Source organism: Mytilus trossulus, chromosome 12, assembly GCF_036588685.1.
Source record: "Mytilus trossulus isolate FHL-02 chromosome 12, PNRI_Mtr1.1.1.hap1, whole genome shotgun sequence".
In the NCBI taxonomy this organism is placed as follows: Eukaryota; Metazoa; Mollusca; class Bivalvia; order Mytilida; family Mytilidae; genus Mytilus; species Mytilus trossulus.
In genome coordinates, this window is record NC_086384.1 from 36,813,408 (window position 1) to 36,837,959 (window position 24,552).

Below are 24,552 nucleotides of genomic sequence, written 5' to 3' on the forward strand. Positions count from 1 at the left end.
ATGAAAAAAAGATGGCACAGTTAAAGCTAGATTTTCAAGATATTAACCGTTGGAAACTCACAAATCAATTTTAGATTTTCAAAAATAGTTTCACTCAATAATGATATATTCAAATAATAGTCTTGATTACAAAACATCCAAACTGATAACAACTGTGCAATACTTTTAAATTACCATGTATCATGTTGACATTCCCTATGCTGATTGATGTACAATTTTACAAATATATCTGAATTTAAAAATAATTATGCGTATAACAAGATAAGTCATTGGACTTGAAAATCGATCACTGTATTGTAATTGGTTTAGATGCTGGTTATATATAACAGACTTTGTAATCGTTTCATTAAATATTGTGGGTTTGCTAATAGAATTATTTGCATAAAATATATGTGAATCGCTATAAATGATTCTTACTTTAATGTGCACGATGAGAGAACAAAAAAGGCATGCTATATTTTTTGGTTACCTTTCTGTCATTTAAAACTATGCATTGAAATGATAAAACGTCGCTTGGAAAATTATGTTTAAAAATAAATGTTGAATAATCACAATACGTTTTTTATTCTCATACTACAGAAACGTGTTAACAGTTGCGAAGTTGATACATTAAAAAAGACATTCAGCAGTAGAATAGACATCTCTTACACAAATTGATGATCATGGCATATCGATGTTATTAGTTAGGTTCACATTTCCTAGGTGGAAGATGTACTAAAATGTGAATTTCAAAATTTACAGGTAAGAAAGTGATTACTTTTATTTTTATATTTATATTACAACACCAAATAATTGAAAAGGTTTTATAATTCATTTACTAATTGAAACAGGGAAAATAAATGTTTTTTAGTGTCATAAAATTGAGAATGGAAATGGGGAATGTGCCAAAGAGACAACAACCCGACCATAGAAAAAACAACAGCAGAAGGTCACCAACAGGTCTTCAATGTACCGAGAAATTCCCGCACCCGGAGGCGACCTTCAGCTGGTCCTATGCATTTCTTATTGTACAAAACTATTTGAATATCGTTTTAGTTGTTAATGAGGTAACGACGTTTTAAAATAGCTTTTTGGGTTTTTTTTGTTATCGAAAGGTTTCTTTTCTTATTGTATGAAATATAGTAAATATACTGAACAAATTATATACATTGTGCTAGAAAATCGCATTTGTATTGTATTTCTATTTGTGAGTGTATTTATGAAAAGAAGATGTGGTATAATTGGTAATGATACAACTCTCCATTAGGGACAAAATGACACACAAAGAAAACAACTATATGCCCGAAAGTCAAAAGCATATCCAACCGATTCGTTAAACCACTGATTGGTGTAAAACGGTATTTTTTTAGTTTTAAACTTTTAAAGTTCAAAACGTTACGGTAGGTTTTTTTCTGAAGTTGTATGAAGCCGTAACTTTTCCAAGGACTGCAGTACAAAGTACTGTGGATATATTATTATTCGTTGAATACCAGTTTTCGTTGATTCTGTTGTGAACCACGAAATATATATTTTATGATTTTTGTTTGGTTACAGAATTTGACAAATAACACAAATTTAAATTTCCAGGAAAAATAAGATTTCGTCAATCCATGAAAATTGAAAGCCACGAAAATAAATACAAATATTCAGCTTATAGTAGACAAAACGGCCGTATAAAAAAAAGACAACAGTAGTGTACCGCTGTTCAAAACTCGTAAATCGATGGACAAAAATAAAATCGGGGAAACAAACTAAAACCGAGGGACACGCATTAAATATAAAAGGAGAACAACAACACAACATTTAAATATAACACAAACAGAAACGGACTATACTATAACAATGGCCATATTCCTGAATTGGTACAGGACATTTTTTAAATAGAAAAAAAATGGTAGGCTGAACCTGTTTTTGCGTCATGCAAAACCGCCCGCTTTAATGGCAATGTTAAATATAACATAAAATGACAACATAACATTACAGGAATTAGACAAAAAACACATGAATATTAACCAACAAAAGTCACCAGGTTTAAAATTCAATACGTCAGAAGCGCGCCTCGTCCACACAAGACACACCAGTGACGTCCAGATATAAAAGTTTGAAAGTCAACACAAGTACAAAAGTGTACAGCACTGAGGACCAAAGGTCCAAAAAGGTTGTGCCAAATACTGCTAGAGTTTCCTGCTTGGGATAAGAACATCTTTATTATTCAGAACAATCTGTGCTATTGAAAATAGCTGTAGTACATTTTATGAAATGAATATAAAAGATTTACATGATAAAACTGAAGTATTAACTAATTACTGAAAACAAAAACCGAATACAGTAAATAAAACTCCAAAAATAGACACATCCGACTTAGTCAAGGGCTCAACGCAAAAAGTGAAAAAAGTTACGTCACATACGAAGTGGTTAAAAGCACACACACTGACGTCATATTTGAAATTCTAAATCAGCACCTAAAACAAATGACATACAAAAATATAAGTTTGGTTTATTTGAAGATTTGTTTTTCTTTCAAAGCATTTGACTCATGATCATATAGTACTGTTATGAATCGTTCTTTGATTGACAATAGGACTGAAAAATAAATGTATATAATTACAAGTCGTCGTAGATCCCTGATAATACGATAACCAATAATGAAATTTCGGATTTAAAGGTCACCGAATGCCAATTTCTGATTTAAAGGTCAGCGAATGACAACATTTAACATTTGTTCCAGAAAGCTTACGATTTTATATATACTATATTGATAACGGAAACAATCTGACAGTCTTCTTAAAAAAACACCCACTGGATTAAACATGCTATTGTTTGGATATTGATAACTCATATTATCTGCGTTGCATTTTCTACGCTATCATATTTTGAGTTTGAAAGTAAATTTATAAAATGCCATGTATAATGTAGTTTTACCAATGAATCAGTATCGAATGTCGTATTTGATGTGCAGATCTAATTCAAAATACTTCTTAAATGATGTTCGCTTCTTTTGATTTTGATTGTTTTCAAGATATTTGAAACCCTGTGGTTTTATTAAGGTAGTGCCATAGTACTGTTTTCCAGCTCATCTCTTCTTTTCTTTTCATAATTTGAAAACATATAGTTTAAAAGCCACAAAATCTTTGTTATTTCTTCATATTTTTTTTAAAGAAAATTGGTGCCAATGTTAAATGTATGGAAAGTCAAGAGAAAATTATTTCTCTTAAAATCTTAGTAAGTTTTGTCTCTTAAACAAGCTCGCAGTCATTATTTTTTTCAGATTGTTTTTATTTCCTTTATTTATAAACTATCAATTTATAACAATCTTTGAAAAAGCTTGTTATTTTGAAACAGATCTAGTAGCAAACATCCTTATATACAATCTTTACTTCAAACATGTGTGGCAATACATGCTATAGATTATGTAATTTAAATACAAACGTAAAAAACAATATGACAGTTTTGATTTCCTTTACCTTCCACCTCCAAAACGCACGTCATCAAAATGTGACAATATCGAGTCACGAAATTCTTTTGATAACAAAACATGGCCTTCCTTAACCATGATGTAAACTATGTAATAAATCAGACGTTGCTGTTTAATTTCCTGTCTTATCTCGTAGACTTGGTCAGATAATTACAAAACTCGCAGTAAATCGTGATCTATATTTATATTTCCCTACAGAAGAGTATCATGAAATGTCTACAGGAAATCTTTGCGGTAATGCAAACAAAATGAAGTGTATATATGGTAGAGTAATAAAGAAGTGTTTCATAATTTTGTTTAAAGACGTTATTTAAATATAGTTTGACATGACACACTATGCTTCTGGTGTTCCTTCAAAAATATTATCAAACTAAGAAAAAGAATTAAAATTTAAGTAAGATATATTTAAATTACAATTATAAATTGAGACTGTTTCGACTGACCTGTTTAGAAAACGTTGAATTAGTGATATAAACATATGATACCAAAAAGAGCAAATAACAAGTGCTGCATGATAAAACTTTATAAAGTCATAGTACTAAACGTTTGAAGAGTTTCTATTTATTTTCCCTAAAGCACAGAGGTATTATCCTGGAATTTGGTGGGGTTGTAAACATTGCCATAAAGCGCAGATATTTGGCTAGCCACAAAACCAATTTCAATCACCCGTTATTTTCTTAAAATGCCCTGTTCTTATACAGGAAGACGGCAGTTGTTAACTTATAGTTTGATTTCTATGTATTTTACATTGTGCTTAGTTTTTTGTTGCACTTCAGTGTTCTGTTGCTTCGTTGTTTCTCTCTATTAGCGTATGTGTTTCCCGCGGACTTATTTTCTTACAACCGATCTATGACTTTTGAACAGCGGTATACTTATATTGCCTTTTCTTAGTATGTATTTTGCTTATACGTTTAAATACCGTATAACGGGTTATTTTCGCGGGGTGTAAATTTTCGCTTATTTTCGCGGACAGAACAAAATCGCCAAAATAAATTCCGCCAATTCAAAAGTGTACATGCAAAGTTAATGTTAAAAATGTTGAATCCGCCAAAATAATAACCGCCAAAATATTTCGTATACCTTATTCAATGAAAATCGCGAAATTTTACACCCGCGAAAATAACCCGCTATACGGTATAACTTTCGATAGGTGAACTTATCACACATTACACTGCATCACAACCCATTGACAAGTGTGCCTAAAACAGAAAGATTTAAAAAGAGCTTTTTTGTTTGACATAATTAAAGTTGCGTGTTAATGGCCTTCGATAGGTAAAAAAATTAAATAACGATTCTATATCGCTTTCCTTCTTTAAAGTTTTATTCTCATTTGCGAACTTATAAGAATGGTATTAGATTTTTAAATACGTATTACTTATCATCAGTTTTATTACACATACATATGCTGTCTTTTTCAACAACCAAAGAATTTATATTTGCCCCGCAGAGTTCTTTACATCATTTCAATTCACTACAAGAATCTTGGATAACCTTCAATGGCATTTCCAATGTAATCTCTATTACGAACTTAACTAGAGGACAAGTAAATTCCGACTATCAAGTCATTTCCGCAGTATATGTAATTATATACGAACTGCAATGAATAAAAAGATTTGCTTGATCGCAGATTGTTGTTTTTGTGTTGTGCTATTTTGAAGGTCATCATATATTTACTCCTAAAAATCTTGATATTGGAATAGACATTTTTTTAGCTCTTAATCTCTGCTACAAACCTAATACGAGGACAAATGAATTCCGACCATCAAGTCATTTCCGCAGGATGTGTAATTAGATACGACCTAATACATACTTTCCCATTGCCAATCATACTACATATACCTTTTTTTCATATATAGAATGATTAAGTTTTGCTTGATCAAATATTGTTTTATTTTCGTGTTGTGATATCCTACAGGTCACTTTATTTTTACTACACAAATTTTTATATTTTGACATTTGTTTAAATCATGTTAAACGAGTGTTATGTTTTGGAAAATTCTTAATGCAGTTCCACTTTATTGTGTCTTTTTGAAACAATCTGAACGGTTTATTTCTGGATACTTCTTTGAAATTGGAATTATTTGATTTCAATCTTTGTTCGATTAATGTACATGATGTATATGATTACAGAATAAGGCTTCCAACATGGGTTTACTACAAGGAATGATTTTTTTTTCTAAATCAAAGGATTGTAAAAACTTTCAAAAATCTTCTGAGATAGAACCCAATATTTCAAGAAAAATTTCCACAATTTTTTTTTTTTTTTTTGATTTGATGTTCATTCATTTTATGTTCTATTAAATTATAGAATCAATACGATTAAAAGATTCTGTAGAAAAAAAAATCTAATTTTATATTTTTTCGATATCAAGTTTAGATCTAGTTTTTTGTTGTTGTTATGTCCCTTAATTCAACTAAGTAAAAACGTACATCAAGCAGAACCTATATGATTTCCTGTAACAACTTTATACTAAATTTACAGAAAATCTCAATACAATTTAAATTTACAATTGTAACAGATCGTAGCTGGCCTTAATCAACACCTACGTAATGGTAAGGAATGATCGAGTGTTGAATTTTCGACTGCAATCAGTATACGGCTTAAGGTTTTGCCTTATGTTGGAAAACATAGATGTCAATCTGTTACATAGACGATTGCCAAATTGTTTCAGCAACACTCTGTTCCAGATACTTCGAATTAATTCAAAAAGGGAGGCAAAAGATACCTGAGAGACAGTAAAACTTGTAGTTTGAAAAACAACTGACAACGCCATGGCTAAAGACAAATAATAGCACATAGGACACAACATAGAAAACAAAAACAATACGTTCCGACTTAAATTGTATTATGTACTCCGTACATTGAAGGCCGTACGGTGACCTATAGTTGTTATATTTGTGTCATTTTGGTCTTTTGTGGATAGTTGTCTCATTGGCAATCATACCACATCTTCTTTTTCATATATCGTATACTACATGTACATGTATTATACCGTTTTGATAATTTGAATAATCATGTAGATAAAGGAAACAGTAGTAAACTGGTGTTCAAAAGTAATACGAAGTAAAATCGATTGAGATCATAAACAAATACGGATTACAAACTAAAATTGAGAGAAACACATCAACTATAAAAGGAAAACAAAGGAACACCAGGAACACTGAAGTGCTACAGAAAATTAAAATGTAAACACACAAAAAACGAACTATATGAAAACAGCTGCCATATTCCTGACTTGGTACACTGTCATGACATTTTTAAGAAAAGATGGTGGGTTGAATCTAGTTTGTGGCTAGGCAAACCTCACACTTTATGGCAATGATAGATATAACGCTAACATTACCATGCTTACATGACGGGAATGCAGTACGATATGGATATTTATGGTTTACTTTTATAAATTGTTACATGGATGGAGAGTTGTCTCATTGGCACTCATACCACATCTTCTTATATCTATTTAGAACAATCAGTACGTTAAAACATTTAATTTCTGAACATCCTTTTAAACTGATATTTCCTACACAAAAGCTAAAGTTATCCAGTCAATAGATAACTTACTGAAAGAACTAATTGCATTTAATGTCCTATCGGTATCTTGATTATTTAATTGTTCGCCACCCTACAGTGTGTCTAGAATCATCCCAAAGATGATATCTATTGTAAGGATTTCCTCTAATTTGTTAGTTTTCAAAAGGACAGAAAATAACAGAGGCCATTAATTCCAATTCCATTTAAAGGTTCTGAAGTCAAACATTATTATATGGGCATAAAAAGTGGGATGCATACTACATTAAGATGAAACAGGAATGATGAGTATTATTTAAGCAAGTGGCATATCCGTTATATTGAAAGCGTTTTCGTGTTTGTCGTCAATGTTATGGCATATTTTAGCCATAAAAAGAAATTGCGTATTTTATTTCCAATTTCTGTCAAGAAATGATTATCCGTGGTAACGAAGAATAATAACTAACAGTGAGGAAAAACAATTTAAAATGTCATTTATAGACGTATTATTATTGTTTAGTATAGCAAAACACAATTTGTCAAATTATAAAACTATCAAAACTAGTAGGGCGACATGATATCGACCAGAAGAAGAAGACAAAAAGACAAAAGAATTGTCTAGTATGCAAAAATTATAAATATTCAATACTGTCACACCAGTCCTTATGAACTCGATTAGTTTTCTATAAAATAATACAACAGCTAGATGGTCTGTTGTGCAGAGGTGTCCTTTTTTTTTGTCAAGCTGACAATATTCTTTATAACTCATCTTCGTAGTACATCACATGATTGTATGATTACCGACGAACTTAATGATGCTAACTTTTTTCATATGATTTTTCACACTTTGCAAATATAGTTGAATATGTTTTATATACCTAAATTGTGAGTTTTTCTTATGAATGTCCTGATATTGAATGGCTGTCTTCCGGTACTGTAACTCGCTGTTAGCTCTATGCTATGCAGTAACTTAACCACAAAACCTCTTTTTATCTTTTTTCGAAATCGCAAAGCGCAAGTTCTAAGTAAAAATAATGGTAAAAAAGGTCAAAATATCCAAATGTTAGTTATACCTAAAATAATATATTTCATAACGATGTAGGATGTTTATAGCCTGCAAAAATGAACTTAAGGTATTCCGAATAATCTCTATTTTCCAAAATAACACTGTATTGCACTCGTATCATAGAGTCAGTGCACTCTTATCACAGATACCAAACTCCGACATAAAAGACTGATAAAGTTTTTATCTACGCACTTTTTTCTATCATTTATAGATTTAAAAAAGACATTCAAATTGAAAACAGTTTGTATAACAGTATGCATCATTTCAGCATGACCTTTCATAAACAGTGTTAATGCACATGTTTGAAAAAATGTTTTTGCTGTGTACGATATAAACAATCAATGTATTATAATGACATCAAATTATATTTATTTTTGAATTTGAAATGCAAATTCGTTCAAACGGCAGTGGTAAAACAAGGGTTTTCAAATGAGAATACACACTTTTATAAAATGTTAATACCCTATCACTAAAAGTAAATTCAAATTCTTTAAAAAAAAAGAGAAGATAATTCAGATATACACCAATGAAACAACAACTTAGAGTAACAAATGACCAATGTGACATGTAAAACGTCTGGTGGTTCTCATTGAATTTAAAAAAACTTTCCAATACTTAAATGCAAATTTGTTTTCTCAATTATAGGGGACGACTAAGACGATCAACATGAACAACACAACGTCGAATGTCTCTAACTTGGGCCAATGTGATCAACCAATCAATGAGTTGTTTGCGTATGCATGCGTATATTATACATTGCATGGTTACCTAAGCTTGGCAATTTGCTGTTTCGGAGTTCCTACAAATTTGGTGAACATTATAATACTTACTAGAAAGAGCATGCGAAACCCAATCAATAATATCTTAACCGGCATTGCAATCTCAGACGCCATAACAATGATGTCATACATACCATTTGCAATTCATTTTTATATACAACACGGCCTTGAACGAACACCAGCCAAATACACATTCGAATGGACTTGGTTTCTTGCCTTACATGTTAACGTGAGTGTTACCACACACATGATTTCAATATGGCTAGGAGTGTGCATGTCAATTGTGCGATATATCTACATAAAATCTATGGGAATAGGAAAAATAAATATCGACCAAGCAAAATCGGTTATACTAGTGGTGATGGTATTCCTTATATCCATATTGTTTTGTATACCAAATTATTATATCACAAAAGTACGTATAACTGCAGGATCGGATAATGTGTACATGCTTGAAAATTTACGTTTAGGGGAAAAGGATATGCCTTGGATAGAAGCTTTAGCTGCTTGGATATTTATTTTGATGGGTAAAATAGGACCTTGTATACTTATAACAATATCCGGAAGTCTTCTTTTGTACACATTACACATAAGTCAAGAACGAACCAAAGCACTGAAAGGAGCAAGAGTTGAAGAACGCATGCGCACTCACCGACGGACAACAATTATGCTGCTGGCTATTATTTGTATGTTTATTGTGGCTGAGCTTCCACAGTCAATCTTACTTTTGATTGGCATTTTCAAAGAAAATTTCTTCAAAGTGGAATATGCTTTGTTAGCAGATACAATTGATATTTTAGCACTTATCAATAACGCAACTAACTTTATTATGTATTGTGCTATGAGTAGACAATTTCGTGATATACTCTTTGAAATGACATGCAAATATTTACATAATGGCGAAGATGCCTCTTACAGTCACGTTAAAGCAATTCAGACAAAAACGTCGCATGTCCATGTGTAAAGTAAACGGTTCTGAGAATGCAAGATATACTCGCCATTTTCACTGATAGGTACTTTCATTCAACAAGTCAAGATTTTAAAGTGAAGGAATGGAAGATTAACATAAACATATGAGTTTGATGATATTTAGATTCTACCACAAACACTGAAATGTGATACAAATTAAGAAGCAAATATTCTATCGTGCAACCAACAATTTGAACACGTGATTATCTTCTACACATTGCACATAATCAATGCAGGAAGGCAAGGATGTAAAGTACGTATAAGCAAGGATTTTTCGACACAACTGATTACAAATGATGCAGCGTTTACACCGATTAAACATACTATAGACCTAAACGTCAGCAGAAACTTTTTTCATGATTAAGCATTATATTCCGATATTATTAATGTCTGTGATTCATACGGATAAATGTGTCAATCACTACAACACACCTTAAACTATTTTACAGTTTCAAGGCACACGATCTTCCGAGTTGTGTTGTTCGTTATGACTTATAGATAATAATCTTGAGACATAATGAATGAAATATTAGAGGGTTCGTTGAACTAGAAAGTTTATATCATTAGTTAAATTCAATTTGTTAGTCCACAAACACGTTACATAAATTTTGTTGTTTACATTGTTTCGTCTCATTTGCTTCAATGATTTTCATTTAAGGTGGTACCTAACACTACAGGGAGATAACTCTGAAAAAGCTGCTGAACGCTTTAGTGACGTTGTGTTGTAAAGGGAAAATTAAGCATCTCAATGATCAAAATTAGTGTTTGTCAAACTGCTATATAACCAGTGTAATTTTTCTGATAAAACGATTGGTTCAATTTTTTAGACATTTTTATTTTTTTGTCAAAGGGTCAAATTGAATACTTTACCAAAATTTTATGAATATTAAACGAGTCAAATTAAGTAAGGTAGGGTAACTCGGGCCACACATATATTTTAATTTGACTTTAAAAAAAACAACAGCAGTTAAATTTAAAATATCATATACCAATATAAAACAAGTTTGAATGAACACTGACAAGATAAGAAAATAGAAACGAACAATTTACAAACATATAGGACTAGATGCTTACATATAATATTGAAATGTGATTGGTCGACGCTTTAATTTACAAATGATTAGAATAAGGAGTGCACAAAATATAATAAGGAAAACAAAGTTGACTACCACCTTTGATATTCTAGATACCACGTTTAACTTATTATTATTATTTCTTAGACTGTTGTCAAAATGCAAGTGCCAATCTGCATATTAATCTCGCAGTGGTGGAAACATGATAAACAAACAAAAATTAAAGTTACCATTAAAGCATGTTTAAAATGTATAATGGTGCACAACATAACATTCGTTCCCTTTTCTTGATTTGGTAATTCAAGATATAATTTGATTGAAATTGACTAGAAATAACCAATTAAGGGGAACTAAGTCCAAACCTCAACCAAAAGGTGTCTAGAGATTTCACCAATTACAAGACATGCAGAAACGAAGGACCATTTCTTACTCAGAAAGAGGGTATCCTAAAGTAAGATGGTTAGATTGGTGTTATTGTTTTTTGGGCCATAAATTGATTTTTGTTCAATTTGCCTGATTCTTAAAAGAGACTGGTTCTTAAGATCAGTGTAAGAAACGATAAACAATATCAAAGATCTCGCTACAAATTTAAATTGATTTCACATTTCTTGTTGGTTACAAAACTAATAAATTGTCATATTGGTTTAGAATTAGCTTCTCTTATTGGATACAAAAGGACCACATAACATTCTTTATTCTTAAAAAGAATCATCGGTCTTCAACAGAGTAAATCGGACAAGATAATCAGTCGTTTACGGACTTATTAATTTCCGATGGGGCATGGTTTCTCTGTTCATGACATATGGGGCATGGTTTCTCTGTTCATGCAAATGGGGCATGGTTTCTCTGTTCATGACATATGGGGCGTGGTTTCTCTGTTTTGAGAGATATTCTTTTAATAAAACATTTTTCCTTTTTTTCAATTTTGTCTTTAAGTTGTTTGATTCTTTACCATGTGTTTTCGTAAATTATCAAATTGTAGAAAACTTTAGTATTCATATACTGAAAAATTGCAATTCAATGAATGTTAGTGACTTTAGTATAACTTGGAAAACACGTGTAAGTTTAACTACTGTGGACTGGAAAAAAAACAAAAAAACCAAAAAAAAACAGGATTTATAAGGAGATTGGTATCGCACGAAAATAAGCCAGCAATATAAATTGATCATAGAAACGGCAAAAGTGTCATAGAGACAAAAGATTTGGTTTGACTCTCAATGAGACTACTACTTATTATAAATAAATGCATACCAAGTTTAAACATTTTACTACTACTAAGTATAAATAATTGTAAAAAAAGTTCGCTATGTTTAACTACTACTATGTATACATTTTGTACTATTAACTGTATGCACGTTCAACTAATGTTTTTCGCTTCAAGGTTCAGTTAAATGTTGTATCTTACATCCGACACATGCTAAGTATGCGGAAAATCATTAACGAGAAAATGCAAAGTACTACAAAACGATTCAGAACGCAATCAAATGTTAAACAAATACATATAATGGCATACAAGCGTAACTAAAATATTAAACAATTCTGTTGAAGTAATCTTAGATTGAGATGATAAGATGCTACAACAGTGCAAACTAGAGATCATGAACCTCATTTATAATAAAACACAATCCTTGAAGTGACAGAACGTAATAGTAAAATCATTGCCAATAAATCATTGATCAGAATATTAGTAAAACACAAACTACATGCCTAAATCTAGTTAAACGAAAAGTTAAAAAATATTGTTTCTATAGCCATTAATTGATTAATTTTGTGTTCAATTATGTAATATAAAAACAAAACGTAATCGACATCGGAACCGCTGATGACCATCCGACATGTCCTATACCACATTATCTTTTAGGGACGTGTAGCTAAGTATTATTAAAAGAGAAGGACCATAATCTAATAACTGGCATGAGATTACAAAGAAAGATGTCAAGAATAAGAGAGTCATTTAAAAGATTGAAATAGTGTCACACTGCCTTAAATGCGGCACACACACAGTGCCGATCGTGGATCCCGTTTGAGCTCAGACAGCGAGAAAACACGAAAAATTAAAAAGTCGGATTACTATACTAATTGATTAAAAGTCGTATATGTTCGTAACAGATTCCTACGAATCAAGAATGGTCCAGAGAGGTCGGACAGGCACTTCTGCATTTCGGTTTGTCCCATGACATTCGGGGAAACTCAGCCGATTTTGTTCAGTTGGTATACAATCGTGACTATGTCGTGTCTGGTTCTAATGTATCGGAGTAAAACTATTCTGTGTTTTCTGAACGTTGTCCTCTGGAACGTGCATGATCTGGAAAAATATGACACTGCTGTTTTCTTTGCCGATGGAGTCCAGATTGAATCCAGGTCTTTCCGAAACCCTTCCGAAATAGTCCGAGAACAGGATAATCGGGACAAATTCAATTTTTGTAACAGCTGAATTTGGACGTTTCCTGATTAATATATGATTGTTGTCGTGATTAAAAAAAAATGTTTTTACAAAATTTAAATAAAGTTTGATTATTCAGCCACAGTTCACAAGATCTTGATCAGACTTTTAACTTTTAATCGGTAAAGGTCAATTAAGGACTGCATTAAAGTTGTGAATGTTTTATCCCAGCTAAAAACTGTTTACAGTTTTTGTTGTCAAGTAGTAACAATTCACAGATTCACTTATGTATGAGGACTAAACAAACATGACAAAACAATTATATTAAAAAACACAGTAGTTTGCACTCGTAGTAGTATAATGCAGTTAAACATAGTACGATCTTCGTGTAAACTCTGCTATTCTTTGTACATGCTGATATAATTAAATTTAAAAATTGTATTACAGTACTAATACATATTTCATCTAACTGCGGCAAGTAACAAGTCACAAACTATATAGATATCTATGCGTTAATGTAAGTAATAGCTGTTTGTTGTTTTTCTTTCTATACGTAATTTCGAATCCCATATTATATGTTAAATTATAAAATTATTAAGAATGATATACCAAAGATCAAATACAAAATCATATATTAAAAAAGACTAATTGATTAATTTATTGGTGATGAATACCACTTTCAGCACTTTTAACTATTTTTCAGACATGCGAAGCACTGACTGTGTTTTTATTTTGATAGATGCTTTTATGCTCTTTTGTTAGATTGTTTGTTTTAAAATTATACAGTGATAACTGCTTAACCTATAGCTTGAATTTTTTTAAGTCTGTTTTGTTAACGTAATTAGGTGAGACTGACGTACTTAGCATAGGTTCAGATTATCTGATTGTTCTATTTATAGTTAACCTTATCTACTCACTGATTAATCAGTCTCACTTGCGGACAAACTTATCCCCTACTAGTAGTGTTACTGTATTAAACAAACAATTACTATAGGAAATTAATATGGAATAGTAATTTTTTCTTCTATAATTTCAATTAAATATGATTTAGTAAAGACTGATTTAACATTCTGTTATAATAAGTAATATTTCTGAATGTTTATATAACAAATATATACACTTAAAGGTCATTCCTTGTTGTCTAATATATAGAAAAAATAAGTATCGAAGAATATTCTTTTTTGGTTGAAATATTAGTTTAAAATAGTAATGGAATGTTTACTCTTTGAAAAGAAACCCACACAAAGTCCTCTTACATTATTCCCTATATATATAAAAAGAAAGAAAAAAGTACCCTTTGCAACAAAATTTTCTACAAACTCTCTTTAAAATCTTTCTATAAGACGGTCTTTTTTAACTTACCATGGAAGAATATTTATAGTTTTAGAGCCCAAAAAGAACAGCATTTTATAGAAAATGACATATATGTGTATACAATTTTATCAATAAGACTCATTATGAAAGTACGCAGAATCAATTTACTCTGAATCTATTTCACACAAGAGTCCTTCTCAAATAGTTTTTTTTTTTATTGTTTTTACTCAAATTCAAAGTTTTACAGGAACATTTATCATGTTTTTGATAAACAACAAGTTTTTAATTTTTTTTCTGGATAGAAATTAATTTTTCATTTTGGTTTGAGATATCTATTAACATGATTGATGAAATATTGTACAAAAACATGTTAAATTCGCATGCAATTTCATATCAAAATGGCTTCAACGGCACCTAATAGCGCTGGAATTTTGTTTCAACATACCAAAGTTCAAAAATTGTTGACAAATATTTCAAGTATATTATATAGACTTTATAATATTCGAATTTAAGTAGGCTTTGACAACTTTAATGTTTGACCCTGCGATACAATCAAATGCAGGGAATTTATTCCATCAAATACATATACATGTATATATATATATATTTCAAAGACCCTCTTAACCTAGACCAAAATTATATATTTGGAATATTAATTCTTATATTGTGTTTCAGATTAGAATTAATTCATTTTCAGTAAAAATTTTCTTTCCCTGCGAAAATCTACACAAAAATAGAATGCAAAAATTATGTTTTATTGAGTCACATAATTTACTTCAAAATTGAATCTGCTAGTGATTATTATAATAATCAGAGAATACTTTTTATTAGGATTATTGTGAAACTTATTCATAATAATTGTATGGACTGTATAATTGTTTACATTTCCAGCAGGTAAAAATACAACAATGAAAAATAAAGTAAAATCTGTTCTCTAAAGAGGAAAATTAGAATAAGGAAACATTTGTAAAGATTGACATTATTTAGTACGCTTAAAACACTGAAAATCTATTAAACTTAACATTTTGTAAGATTTTTTGTTAATTTATTTGTTATTATAATATATTAATATATTTAAACACAATGTAAATGTTTACTTTCCAATTTTACAAATTGATATGCATTACTGCTGTACATGTTATAAGTTAAAGTAATACAATCATGCTGATTGTTTGTCCGCAACATCCGGGTTTTCAGAGATAAGAATTGCTATAAAATCTGCATCTCATTAGATGACGTGTAACATAGGGGAATCTGATCCTATGCTATTTAGAAGTTCAATCAACCATTATCTACATCTGAAAATGTCTCTACCAAGTCAGGTACATGACAGTTGTTGTCTATTCTTTTGATGTGTTTCGTCATTTGATTTTTCCATGTGATTAGGGACTTTCAGACTGAATTTTCCTCGGAGTTCAGTATTTTTGTGATTTTTCTTTTTATTATATGGGTTTTCAAAACTTTTGATTTCGAGCTGGTCAGATTAAGCTCTTCCTATTAGAATGTAACGTGACCAATTGAATAGATATACATGTGTGTGCGTGTATTAAGATGTGGAACATAATTTAAAAACTCTTCCAGAACGACTGAGATCACACCTGTTTTGATAGGCCCCTTGTTGCTTTGTCTTATGGTTTTCCAAGATATGTCTTTAAGATTGTTTTTCGACTTTTTGTTATTTTCATTTTTTTGCCTGTACTAAGGGTTCGTCAGTGTGTCTTTGTTAGTGTGTCTTTATCAGTGTGTCTTTGTCAGTGTGTCCTTGTCATTGTGTCCTTGATAGTGTGTCTTTGTCAGTGTGTCTTTGTCAGTGTGTCTTTGTAAGTGTGCCTTTGTAAGTGTGTCTTTATCAGTGTGTCTTTGTCATTTTAATTTATTGCTTGTAGTAAGGGTTTGTCAGTATGTCTTTGTCAGTGTGTCTTTGTTAGTGTGTCTTTATCAGGGTGTCTTTGTCAGTGTGTCTTTGTTAGTGTGTCTTTGTCAGTGTGTCTTTGTCAGTGTGTCTTTGTTAGAATGTCTTTGTCAGTGTGTCTTTGTCAGTGTGTCTTTGTTAATGTGTCTTCGTCAGTGTGTCTTTGTCAGTGTGTATGTGCCAGTGTGTCTTTGTCAGTGTCTTTGTCAGTGTCTTTGTCAGTGTCTTTGTTAGTGGTTCTTTGTCAGTGTTTCTTTGTTAGCGTGTTTTTGTCAGTGTGTCTTTGTTGGTGTGCCTATGTTAGTGTGTCTTTGTTAGTGTGTTTTTGTCAGTGTGTCTTTGTTTTGTACGTTTGGCATACGTGTAGATTCTTCCGCCTCTGTTTTAAAAGATAGTTAAGATATTTTTTCAGTAAAGGATCAAAGATATGAGTGTCAGGATGGTATTTACATAATATAAAACAAAGTGTCAAATCTATAGAAAAACGGACAAGAACATACAGAACACAGACAACAAAAAAATAAGTACAAAAAAAAGAATAGAGCATAACGGCTATTTGGAGAATTAAAATTTAAAAAAAATGTAAAAAATATAAAGAGCAGAAAAAATTACTAAGAAAATTAAAAACAATTACAGAAATATGATGAACACTATCCTAACCTGCTGCGGGCCTCAGATATGATGTTACAATTCAATTGGATAGTTACTGAAACCACTAATACTTTCTAACATTGTAGCATGCATATCGGGAAGACTACACTTTTGCAATGCTTAGGCTGGTATAAGGCATTACTGTTGATGTAGTAGAAACAGGATGGGATTAATTAACACTTAATAAGAAGTGGTTTGCATTTTTTAATAAAGAAAAAGAAGTAACAATACAATATAAAAAACATCTAAATATAAACAAATTGAAGAACAATAATACAATTTTACATATTTTCTTTTAATTTAATTGTTTCTAAAACTACTTTAGATCAATTTTATAATTTCTATTATTTATCAAAGTTGTATTCACCTTATAAAAAGTCTGGAACATAGATATAAGAAGATGGGGCATAAGTGCCAATTAGACAGCTTTCCATTCAAGTCATAATTTGTAAAAATAAACCATTTTATAGTTCAAAATACGGTCTTCAACACAAAGACTTAGCTCACATCGAACAGTAAGCTATAAAGGGCACTATTCAAACGGGAAACCAACGGTCTAATCTTTATATAAAAAAAAGAAACGAGAAACACTTATAAACAAAATCAACAAATGACAACCACTGAACATTATATTCCTGACTTACATATATGACAGGTGCAAACAAATGCAGCGAGTTTAAACGTTTTAGAGGTACAAACCTTCACCCTTTTAAGGTCTTAGTAATATTCATGTAGTGAAACATATACAATATAAATTGACAATATGCTTGTATGTGTGCTTGAACTCCAAGTTTAAAGGAGAGAGGGCAAGCGCTTACAAAAATGTTTTAAAATACTGTAACGTGTACACAGGGTTAGCGTGTCTGTTTCTAGAATGAGTCCGTTACCAGTTTGATACTGGATCCAAAATTGTTCTATTTACAAAATATATAACAAATAATCTTTATTCAAATATTAACGTCAATGAACCAAAATATGTACATCTGCTCTTTGCAATCTTTAATAAACTATCTATAAATATTCTACTCAAAATATATACACTGGTACAAATTTGTACTCTAACAAATGTCCTGGGTCAGGAACAAACTTGTCCTCCTGGTACAATAATGTACCCTACAAGTTTACACACTTGTCTTTGTTTCTCTTGTACAATTATGTACTTTACAAGGTGGTCACACAGACGCACACTTGTCCTATACGGTACAATACGGTTCCGCTTGTAAATGTAAAAGTCCGTATTTATAACAGGCACCGACCTGTTCTTTATTACACTTAGTAAAAATAACACAATATATACGAGCGAGCGATCTCGAATATCAATGTACCGTGGTCTTATGTCTCTGAAGACTTTATGACAATCGACCCTGAGCTAGGAATCTCTCCTGCTTATATACCCCGATGGTAGCCGTACCATTCTTGAAGGACTGGTGTTCTACCAAAGTGCCTCGTTACTCGTATCTGAGTTTCCTATGGAACACCCCTTTACATTGAACCTGACCCAAAGTTTACCCGCGAAGCATCTTACTCTTTTCTATGTTTATTAAAGTATTATACAAATGCATTAAATAAGGCTTCTACGGAACAGTTACTAATATAAACAATCTAGCCTTAGATACAAAATCATCACAATACTATTGCGACTGTATTCCAGTGGTTTTCATTAGATTTGTTTGCCATATTAGTTTATCGGAACTATCTTGTTACACATGTACATGTATCTATGCAATTAAACGAGAACTACCCATTTTGTGTGTCGACGAGAAGACCTCTTTTGTGTGTCGCTTCTCTTCCTTCCACAGTACATAAACCATCATGCCTCTGTGTCCTTTGTGTAACATGCATTGTTTAGTGGACCGTGATCTTGGGTAATATCTCTAATTTGGGATTAAAATTAGAAAGATCATATCATAGAGAACATATCTACTAAGTTGTGAGTTGGGGTGACTTCAACTTCATAAAATAACCAACTCGACAAAAACTTTAACCTGAGGCGGGACAGACGGACGGACGAACGAAAGAACGGACGAACAGACTAGAAAACATAATTGCAATAAATGGTGCATAAACTAAAAAAATAAATTTATTTGTCAAAAAGCAAAAGTAGTGATTTGGCAAAAATGAAGTAAGGTAGAGATTAGAGTGAGGCAGGACTTATTCGGGACGACGGGATCGGGTGTTTTTAAGCTCGGCATTTCGAGATTGATCTTAATTACGAAATTCGGGAATTTTTTTTTTTTTATTTCGGGATGTCTGGATATGAATTGCGTTAAAAGATTTTGGGATAAAGGGTCCTCAGACCACCCTTTAAATGAGCCTTAGTCATTAATACGAGATTTAAATCCTACTATTGGCATGTTAATAGGGCTCTTAAAAGGAAAAGCACTGATGAATTGTCATGGAAACACATTTTATTAAAATAATAATGGTCTATAAGCAGTTTTATTCATTTCATGTTTGAAGCGGTTCAAATTTTTTAATTTAATTTGCATTGTAGCAATGGGAAAGAATAATTGTGGTATAAGGCCAGAAACACGAAAAATATTTGAAATTAACAGAAAGGAAACACATAACGGACTTTAGAAAAAAAGGAGAGGTCTTTTGATACCTTATATGAAATTCTCCAGTCATAATATCTTTTACAAAAATTCATCCTACAACAGTTTACAAGCCCGCGATTTCGCGGGTGTGTTCTAGTAAATATTAAAGACTGTTAGTTTTCAAGTTTTAATTGTTTACATTTTTCTCATTGTGACCTTTCATAGTCTATTATACCGGATGGGATTTTTATCACAGTTTAAAGCCGTCCGGTTGCCTGTGATTGCTTGTAAACATTCACCGCTTTTGGACTCTATTGAATAGTTGTCCCTTTGGCAAACATACCAAATCTATAAATAAAAAAATACATTATACTCCAAAAGGGATATCACAAACAATACACATCTGTCATTTATAAAGGTTTGACGTCATTCGGGCTAATCCAGAAGACAAATATCGTCGATGTGGAATCTTTTATTGTGATGTCAGTTTGATGAACAGACTTCTATTTGAGACTGTTCAGAGTTTATTATATATTATTACTGTAACAATAAATAATCAATAAAAGCGGCTCTATCAAAAGCAAATTAGAAACCTTATGCATTGTCCAAAAAATATTCGCTGCTGAAATGATCTTAATGAAAGTATGATACATGCGAAATATACGTCAATGTGAAAGTAAGAAGTGAGGCAAAACGATATATATATATATACTTTATAGACAAAGCGAGACAACTTAAATTTATTACAACGAATAAATTGACAACGGAGTAGTTTAGTATGCAAAATTTAGAACAATACGACTTTAAATCAGTGTTCGGTAGTTATTCTTTTAAATGCATAACTAATCAAAAGTGATATGATCTTTATTTTTCGAATAATTTATTTTGATTTACATCGTTCCTAATCGGTGACGTTCATCAAATTTTTGAACGGGAAAAGGAGTATTCCAGGAACAACATTCATTTTCACTTGCTGTTGCTAGTTTAGTTATTTTCCCGCGCTTTTATGAACAGACATTTTTTGAGTTTGTTGTGCAACTTTAACTTTTTCATCATGTCATATTGAAATATTTGGTACTGTGGATTCATTAATATTCGTAATCGAATTTTCGTGGATTTCGTGGGTACAGGTAAACCATGAAATTTAATGTTCAACGAATTACAAATATTCTATAGGCTTGTATACAGACCTCGGCAAAACCTTGAAATAAAATATCCACGAACATATTTTTTTCCTTTATCCACGAAAACTGATAACCACGTAAATAAATGAATCCACAGTACTTTATTTTTACTTTTGACTTTTGTATTCCCACGTCAATGACGTGCTGATTAATCTGTTGGCGTGTACAGTTCTAATACTGGTAACAATAATTTGTTATAGTGTAAATCGGATGAAGAGGGTGTACAACAAACAGAGATCTCAATAGCGTAAACTTATTTGCTTTAAAACCAATCGTTGTATATTATAGCGCCTTTCAACCATCAAAATCTCTTAGATTGGAAAATGCAATGCAACTAATACAACTCGTGTACGCACCAAAATCTATGAAGAAAGACGTTTCGACAAAGCTTCAGCGAGCCTCTAAAATAATATTCCTAGCCATCTAAGACATGAACACTCACTCGAACTCCTTAAGAAAAAAGAAAAAAATTAAAACCAACTATTTTAGAATCGCGTTTAGTGATAATATTTAACTTTTTATACTGACAATGACTTTTTAACTTTGAAATTGTTCTTTTCGTTGTAGTATAACATGCCTTTTAATTATAATTATTTATATTTTTTTTTAAACTTTTCTGTTCCTTTTGTTTCATTCTTATTGCATTCATTGTATTTTAATGTGTAATACCTTTTTTTACTGCATTGATTATTTTATGTTAAGCGCTTAGAGTAATTTCAATTAGATAATGCGCTATATAAATATTGTAAATAATAAAATATAGTATACATTGCATTACATGATAATAAAATGCCAAGTGCGGCAGTAATTTGTTTTATCATATACTTAGATTAAATAACATACGATTTTTACTGTATGATAATAGCATTAAATAAACGTAAATTCCATATTTTTTCGAATTGGTGCTTAGCGGGCTGATATGAAAAGTTTATCACATGCTTCTAGTGTTATCACATGCCTTTCCGTAACGTTATCGCATGGCATTCCGGTGAAACTCGGCAAATTCCGGAAAATACACCTCAATGCTACGTTTTCACTGAAAAACATTACCAAGTAGTGTACAAAACAATTATTTGGATACTGGAAAGTATATTTTGTAAATAATTTAAAAAAAAAACCGGGGTTTAACATGTTAGCCGGATCTCAACCCTTCCCCTAACCTGCGACAATGGTATAACAGTACAACATAAGAACGAACTATAAAAAACCAATCACATTATTAAATAAATGCATTTTAAAAGTTTCAAACATAATTTAGAAAGTTACTTTACAAAAAAGTTGACTTTTCCAAACAGTGTCCATTAATTTTTGAATTATTTTTTTGTCGTTTCGTCAAAATTTAAATGTTTTTCTTCTCTGTTGAGGCAAATGATAGAAAGATTTCATATCGAATGTACTAAATTTGGGGTCCAACGTCTGTGAACTTTTCACTCTTTGAACTTCTATTTGGGAACCAAGTAAAATGATCAATTAATGAATCTGTGATTTTTCTCCGTCGTTGAAGCATATGATAAAAAGATCATAACATGTCATTTTTCATATCGCATGTATTATCAGCCCTCTGTCAATATCAGCCCTCGAGCCATGCGGCTCTTGGGCTGATATTGAACCTAGGGCTGATAATACATGCGATATGAAAAATGCCATGTAATAATCTGATAGTATTGCTTGTAAACTGGTATGTTGCTTGGTAGGTGTTTGTGTTCTGAGTTACTTAAGATTGGTAACTAAACCCCATTCTGTTATAAACTTCCTCTCAACAATTCAGTTATCAAACATGCAAAATTCATTTAAGTGTGGATTATGACACGTACCCCTTCTAGATCCATTAACTAAATAATAGCAAAGAGACTAAATTACTGGAATCTGCTCATTTCTAGACCCGATTTGTGTTCATACAAGATCCAAAACTAAGACGAAAATTCATGAACATTTCATCATAAAAAGTAAAATATAGACAACATTACACCTGAATGAAGGAATCAGAGTATTAGATTAATTACAGCCGAATACAACGGGTGTGTATTTAAAGGTAATTTATTTGGTCAGCTTGCTTGCTAGCTGAACCGTGAAGTCATTGTTAGGTAAGGAATACTACCATCCTTTCGAGGTAGCTTAGTTCTAAAGACAGATATTGGTTATCTGTCCGACTAGTCTACTCTTAAAGGGGAGTAGTTTACCTAACCGAACAATTACTTATCGGTTAAGCTAGCAAGCAAGCTAACCAAAGTTATTACATTTGCCTACACATTCATTGAAATCGGCTGTAAATGTGCATCAGATATTAGTTTTCTATAGTGTCACAAGTTAAGATTCCCTAAAGAACTCACCTTAGGGTCACAAAAGGGCAAATATTGCAATGATGACATTAAAAAATCTACGCTGGGTCGATGCCTATGCTGGTAGACTGTTAGTCCTCGAGGGTATTATCAGACTAGTAGCCAGCACTTCGGTTCTGGTATGAAAATACGGATTTTGTTTGTGTTATTAAAATTTGCTGTTATTTTGGCCACGAGCATCACTGAAGATACATGTATTGTCGAAATGCTCATCTGGTGCAGGAAAATTGGTACCGTTAATGTTATTACTACCACTGAGTCGATGCCTATTCTGGTGGACTGTTAGTCCACGAGGGTATCACCAGGCCAGTAGATAATACTTCGGTACTGGCATGAAAATACGGATTTTTTGTGTTATTAAAAGTTGCTGTTACAAAATGTTATAAATTATTATAAATTAAGGAAGGTATCTCCCTTACGCAAAGCTCTGATTCCTTTCACGGATTTGGCTACACTTTTTGGACCTTTTGGATTGTAGCTCTTCACCTTTCATATAAGCTTTGGATTTCAAATATGTTGGCCACGAGCATCACTGAAGAGACATGTATTGTCGAAATGCCTATCTGGTGAAGGAACATTGGTACCGTCAATGTTTCTACACCGAATACCGAAAAACTGGTAAAAATGTTTAGGCAAAACTTGATCTAGATAATCAAAAGATATATATAAAAAAGAAGATGTGGTATGATTGCCAATGAGACAACTCTCCACAAGAGATCAAAATGACACAGAAATTAACAACTATAGGTCACCGTACGGCCTTCAACAATGATCAAAGCCCAAACCGCATAGTCAGCTATAAAAGGTCCCGAAATGACAATGTAAAACAATTCAACCGAGAAAACCAACGGCCTTATTTATGTACAAAAAATGAACGAAGAACAAATATGTAACTAATAAACAATTAAACGACAACCACTGTTTTACAGGTTCCTGACTTGGACAGGCAAATACAAAACGTTTAGGAATTTTGTCTGTATTCTCTTCTATTTCGTACATTATTTGTCCTTTTAAACTTTTTTGAATTCGAGTGTCACTGATGAGTCTTCTGTAGACGAATCGTGCCCCTGTCGTTAATAGTAAATTTAATCCTTGTTTCTATGATAAGTTTATTTGAAGCAGTATATGCATTATGTAGTCGATTGCAAAAGAAAAAAAAAAGAATCTCTGTGATATTAATTAAGCTAGAGAAACAGATAACCTAGTTATATAAAAATCGCAGATAAGGAACAACGAACAAAGCCCATCCCGCATTGTCAACTATAAAAGGACCCCAAATGACATATGTAAACCAATCCAAATGGGAAAAAATCTTCAATTGCCAAAGTTAACGATCCAGTCCACTTCTCTCAACCTTGGCGGATTCAGATATAAAAACACACC

The 24,552-nt window shown here is 31.7% G+C and overlaps 1 protein-coding gene across 1 annotated transcript; it reads left to right on the top strand.

The window, feature by feature from the left end:
* The first annotated feature begins 619 nt into the window (after nucleotides 1-619).
* LOC134693281 (G-protein coupled receptor dmsr-1-like) lies at nucleotides 620-10,394 on the top strand. The gene is made up of 2 exons (XM_063554026.1): nucleotides 620-741; nucleotides 8,674-10,394. Exon 2 carries the CDS (start codon nucleotides 8,695-8,697, stop codon nucleotides 9,769-9,771), a length of 1,077 nt encoding a protein of 358 aa, XP_063410096.1. The 5' UTR covers nucleotides 620-741; nucleotides 8,674-8,694; the 3' UTR covers nucleotides 9,772-10,394.
* The last annotated feature ends 14,158 nt before the right edge of the window (nucleotides 10,395-24,552 follow it).

Coding starts and splice junctions, on each gene's coding strand:
- LOC134693281 (XM_063554026.1), top strand. CDS start 8,695: ATGAACAACACAACGTCGAATGTCTCTAACTTGGGCCAATGTGATCAA.